The sequence below is a fragment of the Diaphorina citri genome, unplaced genomic scaffold, assembly GCF_000475195.1.
Source record: "Diaphorina citri unplaced genomic scaffold, Diaci psyllid genome assembly version 1.1 scaffold474, whole genome shotgun sequence".
Lineage (NCBI taxonomy): Eukaryota > Metazoa > Arthropoda > Insecta > Hemiptera > Psyllidae > Diaphorina > Diaphorina citri.
Window position 1 is genome coordinate 8822 of NW_007377909.1, and position 12052 is coordinate 20873.

A 12052-nucleotide genomic window follows, 5' to 3' on the forward strand; every position below is an offset into this window, starting at 1 on the left:
TTTTTTTTTTACCTCGTTATTAACATCATTGAAGGATTTTACTCCTATCCGAGAAAGGGCTTAGCTTTTGGGCCTCTTTTTGTGTAAAACGGCTTTTCTAGTGCGGACTGTTGTATAAATCAGTCCCATAAAGAGCCTTCTCTAGTCACTCGCAAGTTATCGGAAATTCCTCCGAATACTCTTCAATGAATTGGAAATCAAACACTAATTTAAAGCTTTGTCTAAAATTTGATCTTCTTCTTTACACCTTTCTCGAATAAAACCTTTCAATTATTTTACTTCTCGGCCTATTATTTCAGCATTGCCCTATGACCATTAGTAGAAAATCTTCCATAGCTATAGAAAAATATTAGAAATTAATAATTTAGTTCTATATTTTTTATCAGCTTTGATAACAAACAGACTGCACTCATTTTTCCAGGAAAGAAAAAGAACAATATTACCTAAAATGTCAGACTTAGAAAATTTCTTTAATTCAATAAGCATGTCTTTAAGATACTTTTAGAGCATATCCTATACATATTTTATATCTACTTAGACCAAATAGATACCTACTATCCACCTTAAAGGGATCGATCTTTTCTACCAATCCAAAAGTAGAGAAGTTTGAGGTTCGTAAATACAATATTTTTCAAATGGGAACTCAATATCAATAATTTTGTACATTATTCTCTTCTTCAATATTTTAACTTTTCATTAAACTTCAATCTTCATGTAGGTACCTAGCTTTTTAGAGCTAAGTCATAAACTTTGGCATCATATACGTAGGCTGTTTAGCTATTAGATGCCTACAAAACTACAAACACGTTTCTCTCCTTGATTATTTTACTTTCAGGTCAGCAGTTGACGCCTCTTTCCAACATCACAATATTACCCTTCTTACAGGTGTCCCTCAAAGCGACTCGATTCTGAGCGTGGACAAGCTGTCCGACAAAGCCCAGGTTCCAGACGGAGGCTGGGGTTGGGTGGTAGTGCTGTCCAGTCTTGTCATCTCCATGGTGGCCGACGGCATCAGCTTCTCCTTCGGCCTCCTGTATATGGAGTTCCTCATCCATTTCGGCGAAAGTAAGGCCAAGACGTCTTGGATCGGGAGTCTGTTCATGGCCGTGCCTCTCCTAATATTTTAACTTTTCAATAAACTTCAATCTTCATGTAACTAGCTTTTTAGAGCTAAGTCATAAACTTTGGCATCATATACGTAGGCTATTTAGCTATTAGATGCCTACAAAACTACAAACACCTTTCTCTCCTTGATTATTTTACGAAACTTCTTGCATGTTGTCTAAAGACTTGTAGCTTAAATAAGCCTTTAGTCACCATGGCCGTGCCTCTCCTCCTGGGGCCTGTGGCCAGCAGCTTCGTCGACAAGTATGGGTGTCGGTGGATGACCATTTTGGGTGAGCTCAAGTATATCACCTTAAAAAATTGCATATTCAAATTAAATTGATCCTAAGGGCAAGAAAATCCTAGACCTAAATTATGGACCTATGTATATCGCAAGACAAGACGAACCGAGACTGAAAATCAAATGAGTATAGCTATTTTTACTTTAAGGACTTACTCAAAAGGCCACTCCTCCTGGGGCCTGTGGCCAGCAGCTTCGTCGACAAGTATGGGTGTCGGTGGATGACCATTTTGGGTGAGCTCGAGTATATCGCCTTAAAAAATCGCATATTAAAATTAAATTGATCCTAAGGGCAAGGAAATCCTAGACCCAAATTATGGACCCATGTATATCTCAAGACAAGACGAACCGAGACTGAAAATCAAATGAGTATAGCTATTTTTACCGTAAGTACTTACTCAAAAGGCCGAATTTTTGGCAGGAAAAAGTGTCAATTAGCTAAAAACATCGGACTTGGAATTTGTACCAAGCAGAAACATTAAATTCGTTGAAAAATTCCTCACATTTGGTGACATATGCTGAAGTTGAAGTGTTAAATTGTAATTGTAATTTATTTGACATTTTAAGTATACATAGGTATTTTTCATATTAAGTATACATGTCAATTAGCTAAAAACATCGGACTTGGAATTTGTACCAAGCAGAAACATTAAATTCGTTGAAAAATTCCTCACATTTGGTGACATAGGGCTGAAATTGAAGTGTTAAAACCTTACAACTCTATTCTGTTTTCAGGTGGAATCATATCCGGGACCGGGTTTGTTTTGAGCGCCACCGTCGCCAACAGTATAGAAGCCCAGTACATTACGTTCGGCTGTATAGCGGGTTGTGGCCTCAGTTTGGCCTACGTTACGGCCGTGGTGAGCATAGCCTACTGGTTTGACAAGAAGCGCACTCTGGCAACGAGTTTGGGCGCGTGTGGAACAGGTAAGCTTTGGTTGAAGAAGTTTGATCGAGGGAATTGTAACAACCATACCTAGAGGTTTGATAGAGGGGATTGTAACAACGGAGGTCTTGACAGGTTAGGAGGAACCAGCTGGTCAAAGATGACTTGGAAACCGAAAAACGAACCTTATCTGTTTGGGGATTAGTTCGACTCGGACTTGTAACAAAACCGCAACCTAGCACTTACAAGACAGGCGTTCTACCTTCCAAACTAACTAGACTGGACCAAATATTTTTTCCTCTCTAAGGCCAGCCACTCACTATCAAGTAGAACTGACAGGTAAATCTGATCAGGTCTACCTGATACCTGACAGTGAGTGGCTGGCCTAACAAACTCTTTTTCTCATTTCCCAGGGATCGGCACCTTCGTCTACGCCCCGCTCACTCAATACTGGATCGAGGAGTACGGATGGCGCGGCACCATACTGCTTCTAGCCGGCACCTTCCTTCAGATGTGTATCTGCGGCGCCCTCATGAAAGACCCTGAGTGGTGGATCCGGGAGCAGAAGCGCCTCCAGAACCCAACGCCTAGCCATTCCATCGCGACCAAGTCGAATCGGAATTCGATAGCGGAAAGCGCTGCTGTTGACCCAGGACTGGTTGCAGTGGAGATTAAGGAGATCCGGAGAGTCCTGATGGATGGCGGGAATATCGAGTCGCTTCTGTTTACGGAGGAAGAGGAGATGACGAAGCGAGGACATAACTCTGTGCTCAATCTGCCGACGTTTTTTCTGTATGATGATGTGAGTGGACAACATAGGGAGGAATTCGGAAAATTGCATACCCAATAGGAAAATTGCAAAGACCTATTAAAGAATAATAATAGGTCTTTGCCATACATAACTCTGTGCTCAATCTGCCGACGTTTTTTCTGTATGATGATGTGAGTGGACAACATAGGGAGGAATTCGGAAAATTGCATACCTACTAGGAAAATTGCAAAGACCTATTAAAGAATAATAATAGGTCTTTTCCATGCGGGTAAAAAGTTAGATTGTAGAATCTTGGCGGGAATATCGAGTCGCTTCTGTTTACGGAGGAAGAGGAGATGACGAAGCGAGGACATAACTCTGTGCTCAATCTGCCGACGTTTTTCCTGTATGATGATGTGAGTGGACAACATAGGGAGGAATTCGGAAAATTGCATTTCGGAAAATTGCAAAGACCTATTAAAGAATAGATAATAATAGGTCTTTGCCATGGGGGAAAAAAGTTAGATTGTAGAATTTTGTTTCAGTCAAACTCTAAAAATATGCCCCAATATTGGGACATAACTCTGTGCTCAATCTGCCGACGTTTTTTCTGTATGATGATGTGAGTGGACAACATAGGGAGGAATTCGGAAAATTGCATAATAGGAAAATTGCAAAGACCTATTAAAGAATAATAATAGGTCTTTGCCATCATTCGGGGCATGTCGGACACGCAGGCTTCCAGTTTGCTCAGCTGCATTGGCGTCCTCAACACCATCGGCATGGTAAGCTATCAGGGGGAAAGTCACAGATCTCTTATTGTCTTTTGAAGAGGATAGGGGAACTGTAACTGCTAAGGTCTTATCGTCTCGAAATCGAAGGGAGAAGGAAGACAGGATAGGAAAATGCCAGCTAGTCCGAGAACAAACATTATCAAACCCGCGGCCTAGCGCTTGAAAGGCAGACGCGCTACCAACCAAACTAACTAAGCTGGCCCAGAAAGTCTAATAAGGTCGCAGCGCCGCGCCGTGACATAGGGCCCAATATTAGAACGGATTTTATTTAATTTCAGGTGCCTATGGAAGTTCTGGTGTCACTCAACACCAAAAAATCATTATTCTACAGCACCATGCTCGACAGCATGGTAGAATCCCCCACTCTGAACTCCACTGAGGACACCACCATGGATTGCCTTCCCGTCATCTGCAAACAGCACAGCTCCCTCCGCATCCGGACGTCGAGCTCCTCCAAGAATTATCTGAGGAAGCAAACCACGATGGACAGCCCAACGATTGTGTCTCCACCGAGTGAAAAGAATCCACCGCTGCGGCGAGAACTCTCAACGGACGAATCGCGAAACGAACACAACAACAATGTGAAGACTGTCGCCAATAGGAACCTGCCGAAGATTCGCACCCCGAATGCAACCCGGGAGAAAGTCCCTGACGGAAACGTTGGCAACAAACTGTGCGTTAACCATGTCAACAATGTGAAACAGCTATCGCTTGATGAGACGTTGCTCAAACGCGTTGATGCAGACAACGATGAGAAAACCAAGAAGCAATATTCCCTAGACGACTCTTTAATTCGGAACAGGCTGTATGTCAACGATGTTAGTGTTGAGACACCGATTGACAAAACGAATTCTACGGTGGCGCGAAATTTCTTCAAGACGAACGTACAGAAGCATGTCACCCCTGACCATCCTGGGAACTTTGTCGTGAAGAATAAACACCTGATGAACGCAACCAAGAAGAGCGACTCCCTACAGTGGCTGAAACGTCAGTTCAGTATGGCCAACAGGGATACGAACTACTTTAGAAATATCAAGATGCAGAGGTGAGTTTCATAAAGCATCTGATGACACTTGTTAGGGAAATCTCTCTCAAAAGAATGCCACTGTCACGAATGTGAAATTTGTAAATCCTACTCATTTAATGTGTTCACAATTCCACAGTACGTTTGATTGGTGATACTCGTATTTCGTCAGAACAATCCGTTCAGACAGGGATTCAAATCTCCGACCCCCAGATCAAGAGTTCATCCCTTAATCACAGGACCTGGAAGACTAATATCGCAAAAGAATGCCACTGTCACGAATGTGAAATTTGTAAATCCTACTCATTTAATGTGTTCACAATTCCACAGTACGTTTGATAGGTGATACTCGTATTTCGTCAGAACAATCCGTTCAGACAGGGATTCAAATCTCCGACCCCCTGATCAAGAGTTCATCCCTTAATCACATATCGAATGAGAAAATATATATATGTATAAAAAAAAAAATATCAAAATAAAGAAAAATACACTAAAATCTTGTTTTTCACTTTCTATAGGTATTATTACAGTTACCTATAAATAGCGAAGCTATTTTTCCAATAGGTAAATCTCGTATACTTGGTAAAAGTGCAAATAGGTACCTATTTGAACATTTATTTTTGAATCCATTTCACTTGTACTTGACTGATGATGGAATGAGCTTTCTTCCATTTTTTTCAGAAACTCGGTGGTATATCGGAACGCCATGTTGAATACACGCAAGTACAAACTTCGAGCTTCCTCTTGTCCGAACATCTTCCGAAACTCGATGGAAACAATCAACGAAAAGGGAGACCAGGTAGGTTGTCAGTTTTGGAGTAGTAGATCTTTTATTTGGGCTAAGAATAATTTCTGCCTTTTTAATAAGACCCTTGTTAATGTGTTAATTCAAACTTGGGAAAAGCTATCGTTTGGAGTGTTTGTTTTTGGTCAGCATCTATTTTCCATGCTTCAAGAATACGATAACGACTAGTTTGTTTGATACAGGTAAACCGCAACTTCTTTCAAGCAAGAATCAAAACTTACAATGGTCAATGGTTCTAGGTGCTTACATGTTACCTAGTAACCTATATCCTCATAAGAGCGACTCCCTACAGTGGCTGAAACGTCAGTTCAGTATGGCCAACAGGGATACGAACTACTTTAGAAATATCAAGATGCAGAGGTAAGTTTCATAAAGCATCTGATGACACGTGTTAGGGAAATCTCTCTCAAAAGAATGCCACTGTCACGAATGTGAAATTTGTGATTCCTACCCATTTAATGTGTTCACAATTCCACAGTACGTTTGATTGGTGATACTCGTATTTCGTCAGAACAATCCGTTCAGACAGGGATTCAAATCTCTGACCCTCGGATCAAGAGTTGATCCCTTAATCATGCCTGTAGGAAAACTTTTTCAACCGCCAACTATGGGCTGCTGGTTTAAACTGAAAGAACACTTTGCGCTAAGGATGACGAATCAGTTCCTAAGCTCATAGCCCTTGTCACACCCGGCGTAGTTCGTTGACCCTATTCAGATTTTAGGACGGTAAATCTCCGGTGAATCCCGAATTCTATCGCGCTAACCACTACACTACAGATACACCTTTTTTCTGGCTTTTAGGAATGCTACTCAAGCTCTGACTGTCTGACAAACCTATAGAGTCTATAGACTCTACGTCTACGCTACGGTTGGAACCTGTGTGGCGGAAGAAGCTTCCGACTTCAGCCTTCATACCATCTGAGAGACCTAGAAGTCGGAGGCTTTTTCCGCCACAGACGTTCCGATGGTATGACAGACTTGGTTCAGACAGACGGAGCGTGAGTGGCAGGATTCTCCTGAAGGAGCTCTTCCGCACCCAACCACTTCTATTCCGCAGGTTTGGTGTTTGACCTGACTCAAATCTGGGACTACTCGTTCATCATTGCCGGTGTCTGGATCATTGTGGCCGGTGTTCTAGTTATCGCCATCCCGTACACCAAGAATCGCGTCATTTGGGGCGAAGGAGTCCTGGAGTACGACAAGGAGAGTACGGACACTTAGATGTGGCAAGCCTGATGAACATCTAGAGCGGCCGAAATGTGGCCACTGGTTATTGTGGTGGACAAAGAAACCTAGTATCCAGTGGTTGTCACTTTTTTACGCCAATAAGTCAAGGTTAAGGCGCGGAACAGTGGCGTATACCTACAAAATATATACTTTTTCGCTCCCCCCGTAAGGTTTCGCCTGGGGCCCCCTCGGTCAATATTGACGGGGTGGATGCAGTTTATGGCATTGGCCCCTCCGCCCCGCGGGGCGGAGGGGCTGCGGGGCTGGGATACAAACCAGTGAGGCGGTATAGTTTTATGGAACGGGCTTCAAGAGGGGATTTGCTCTTCCACTCAACCGATATATTGTTCTGTTTCTATGTAAATACTCGTAGGTACATAGTAAGCCTCTCAGGTACCTATACTTTAATGTGCTGTGCAAAGAAATACGTACATACTATGTTCTATGTATTTGCCCTACCTACTATGTTCTTTTAGGGATTTTACCTACCTACCTATATCTCTATCTAGTCATTCTTTCATTAGATTTTAGGATTTTTAGGTAAATAGGTATTCCTACCAGCCTACAGCCTACCCACTCTAATCATAGGCTTGTTTTCTTGTATATCTTCAAATTATTTAGACTTGTATACCTACCTAGGTACCTACCTATTTTTTGAAACTCCAGTTGACAATTTGAAATTTAGTTTTCCATAGAGGTTAGAAAAAATATTCAACTAAAATTGTTAAAAAAGAATATAATAGACATCTAATAAGTATGTTATCGAATGAGAAAATATAAAAAAAAAATGTCAAAATAAAGAAAAATACACTAAAATCTTGTTTTTTACTTTCTACTGGTATTACTACAGTTACCTATAAATAGCGAAGCTATTTTTCCAATAGGTAAATCTCGTACACCTATACTTGGAATCCAAAAGTAGAGAAGTTTGAGGTTCGTAAATACAATATTTTTCAAATGGGAACTCAATATCAATAATTTTGTACATTATTCTCTTCTTCAATATTTTAACTTTTCAATAAACTTCAATCTTCATGTAACTAGCTTTTTAGAGCTAAGTCATAAACTTTGGCATCATATACGTAGGCTATTTAGTTATTAGATGCCTACAAAACTACAAACACCTTTCTTTCCTTGATTATTTTACTAAACTTCTTGCATGTTGTCTAAAGACTTGTAGCTTAAATAAGCCTTTAGTCACTTGTCCTATGGTAGCTTCTCAAGGTAAATTTTACATTCACGTCCATCCCAAACGCTTACACTGACACCAGCTTCCACACCAACGTTTCTTAGAAACGCTTAAACCTGTACAAAACTAGACAACACACTTAGCCAAATCTATAACCTATGTATAGGACTTTACACTTACAGCCTGATTTATTTGAAGAAAAATCTATTCTTGTATGACCTACGAAACCATGATTCAAGACGAAAACGTATTTTATGGTTTTCAAAAGTACCCAATACATTCAAATCCGACCGATCGATGTGACATAGTACCTAAATTTGGATCAAAAATACACCTTCCTTTGTTAAACTTGGTCAAAAAGTGATAAATATCCGCACAATCTCGAGACTTTGATCAGCTGTTTTAATGCCCTCAAAGGAAGAAGTGGCGATGCCAGTACATTAATTCTACTTTACTTCGTAGGAGATTAACCCATCCTTTAGGGCTGTTTGCCCCTACACCTCAGCCTCAAGAGGGCTTTTTGTGTATGGACTTTGGAGTTGAGCAAATTCGACTTGCTTGATCCTAACTACCTCCTCTGGGCTTCCAGCAACGAATGGCCATGAATCAATAAATCTTAATCTCTCCATGAACCATTAACCCTTTCACCCATCTCTTCCAGAAATGGACGACGCAACTTCTCGAGATGCTCAGTGACATGTTCGACTTCTCCATGTTCCTCGAACTCCACTTCCTCCTCCTATCGATGGCCACCGTCTTGCTGTTCATCTGGTTCATCGTTCCTTATTTCTATCTCAGCGATTACGTCATCATTCGGGGCATGTCGGACACGCAGGCTTCCAGTTTGCTCAGCTGCATTGGCGTCCTCAACACCATCGGCATGGTAAGCTATCAGGGAAAGTCACAGAAGATCTCTTTTTGTCTTTTGAAGAAGATGGAGGGAACTGTAACTGCTAAGGTCTTATCGTCTCGAAATCGAAGGGAGAAGGAAGACAGGATAGGAAAATGCCAGCTAGTCCGAGAACAAACATTGTCAAACCCGCGGCCTAGCGCTTGAAAGGCAGACGCGCTACCAACCAAGCTAACTAAGCTGGCCCAGAAAGTCTAATAAGGTCGCAGCGTCGCGCCGTGACATAGACCTCGTTTGTAGACAATACCTATAATTTTATTGGGGATTATGTTTCAGATCGTTCTAGGCTGGGCTGGTGATCAGCCATGGATGAACGTAACCAAAATGTATGCTGCTTGTCTGGTCGTATGTGGAATCAGCATTGTTCTAATGCCGTTCTACATCACGGAGTATTACACACTTATGGGTGAGTGTTATGCACCCTTTTTAAAGAAGTAATTTACACTGATGGGTGAATAAGGTTTTCGTCTCATCGTTTGTCATGGGGCGCCCACATTACGGGTTGGGTGGCGAAACCGTACCGTATGACTGACACGTGAACGTAAATCAGTAGACAAATATACAAAAATTGTCTTTCTCCAGTGGCAAAACGTGACGGGTCTATATGATGACTCCTCCAATCGGCAAAAAGGGATTTTACTGCCCGATTATAAATGGGAAAAGGTACATTATTTTTCAGCAGGTACTTTTGGCAAATTTGGCATATTAAACCAGAGGAATATCATTAGAAACATTTGAGCAACATTCGGCCTTGGAAACTATCATGACGATTGCCAAAATTTTTTTTTTTTTTTTTTTTTTTTTTTTTTTTTCATCCAAAAGAATATCACACTTTGGACATTTAAAATGAGAAATTACTTAGAGCTCCTTGTCCTCCCTTTTCATTTGAAAGTTACTTACTTAAGTATTAAAAGTAAGTACTTAGGTACCTAAGTACCTCTTGTACAAGCTTAACCCATTTTGTTGTCCTTACACCTATGCCTCATGTGCAGAGGCAAACAGCCCCAAAAGGTGGGTTAAGCTTTATACAAATTCAAGCTTTGAAAATGTAGGTACTTTGACCAGACACCTTTAGGCAGTCTAGAACAAGTTCTGTCCTGGACTAACTGCTGGACTTAAAGGACCAAACTTCATTGACAAAGACTGGGTATAAAATTAGTAAGATCAAAGGATTTTGGTGGATTAGTCTGGCTGAGAGACTTCAAACTAGGAGTGAACCAGCTTAGACTGACTGGGGGGCTTGGAATGAGCCACATCTTCTTCTTTTTCTTCGCCTTTTCCCGTGTTCAGACGGGGTCGGCGTTTTTCGTCAGCCTCTCAATCTGCCCTGGGGTGATTGCTTTGGGCTGACATTTGGTTTTTGGCCACAAAAAAATTACGAGTGGATGCCCTTTGTCCTTAATGTGCTTTTACTTTCGTCAGATTTCACGTCAAAAAGCGCAGAAACGCTTGCGTACAAAAATTGCATTTAATGCTCTATCCATTGAATCTTGTCCCACCGTCACCGGTGATTTCTGTTTTACCCATAATTTAAATGAGAGTGTTCCCACTACACACGACACGATTTTTTTCCGAACGACAAGTGGGAACAGTCTTTTAGGTAAAGAAAGTAGAAAGCTCTAAGTACCTTTAATAATAATAGACTCTTGAGTGGAAGCCTGGAAGGCAATCACTAGGCGAGGTTAACGCCTTAGGCGTTCTCTACCACCTAACCCTTAGAGCTCCATTATTATGTGGTCAAATTCGCAAATAAATGAGGATAAAATTCTGTCTTGTAAGCGCTAGGCCACGGGTTTAATTCCTGGTCAGGCGAACTTTATTAACAGGCTTGGTTTGTTCTCGGAGCGGCTGGCTTTTTCCTATCCTGTCTTCCTTTTTTCTTCGCCCTATAACTACAAATGAAACCCCTCTGGAATGAGCCACATCTTCTTCTTTTTCTTCGCCTTTTCCCGTGTTCAGACGGGGTCGGCGTTTTTCGTCAGCCTCTCAATCTGCCCTAGGGTGATAGCTTTGGGCTGACATTTGGTTTTTGGCCACAAAAAAATTACGAGTGGATGCCCTTCGTCCTTAATGTGCTTTTAGATTTCACTAATATCGAACGCTTTCTTCCATTTTTTTCAGAAACTCGGTGGTATATCGGAACGCCATGTTGAATACACGCAAGTACAAACTTCGGGCTTCCTCTTGTCCGAACATCTTCCGAAACTCGATGGAAACAATCAACGAAAAGGGAGACCAGGTAAGTTGTCAGTTTTAGACTAGTCGATCTTGTATTTGGGCTTAGAACAAACTGTCTGTCAATAAAACTGTTCTTAATGTTTCCCTTGGAAATGAGACCAAAAATTTCCGAAATTTAGGAATAGGTGTTGTTTGGAGTGTTTAGTGTTTGGTCAGCATCTGTTTTCCATGAGTCTCTTAAGCCTCGAACGTTATTGAATACAAATCACAACCAAGACTTACGATGATTTAATCATTAAATGATTTTAGCTATATCCTGACTGTTTTCAATTTTGTCAGGCTTACAGATTTTTCTGCTTCACAACTTTTTTTAAAAATTGATAGGTACCTAAATGTTTAATAAATGACATTTTATTAAACGTCCAAATTAAAAAAGAAAAATTCCGTTGGTCCTCATTTTTCCTGCTCTATGACTTTGAAACATCACCCAAGTAAGCGCAACTGATCTATTGTAAACTTCCAATATAAGCTCCTACTGCCAGCCACTCACGGTCAGTCGTCAGACCGTCTGACAGAGATCTGTCAGACAGTCTGAGCGTGATTGACGGCCATAAAGAAAATTAGTTCACCAAATCCCAATATTTCCGATGAATTACTGAAGTTGAACTTGGATGGTATTCGTATATTCGTAGTGGCCATAATTCTGATGATTCCTAAAGAGGGTGTCCGTTTTGTGGTTCACTATCCCTATCAGACCCATCCAGTTTCGAGCTTCACTTTTCTTCCGTCAGGATCGCTTCCGTGGATTTAAAATAAAAAAAAAAAAAAAAAAAAAAAAAAAAAAGGGTTTTTTTTTATTTTAGAGGGGAGAGAATGTGCCGAT

General features: G+C 41.1%; 1 protein-coding gene across 1 annotated transcript in view; it reads left to right on the forward strand.

Annotated features, from left to right (window-relative positions):
• The window catches only part of LOC103509204, a 39692-nt gene that overhangs the window by 1954 nt on the left and 25686 nt on the right, over nt 1-12052 (forward strand). The window contains exons 2-9 of the mRNA XM_026823585.1: nt 886-1108; nt 1569-1639; nt 2141-2332; nt 2705-3093; nt 4115-4881; nt 5542-5659; nt 8743-8964; nt 9268-9397. Coding sequence (XP_026679386.1) covers nt 886-1108; nt 1569-1639; nt 2141-2332; nt 2705-3093; nt 4115-4881; nt 5542-5659; nt 8743-8964; nt 9268-9397 — 2112 coding nt within the window. The remainder of the gene's footprint in view (nt 1-885; nt 1109-1568; nt 1640-2140; nt 2333-2704; nt 3094-4114; nt 4882-5541; nt 5660-8742; nt 8965-9267; nt 9398-12052) is intronic.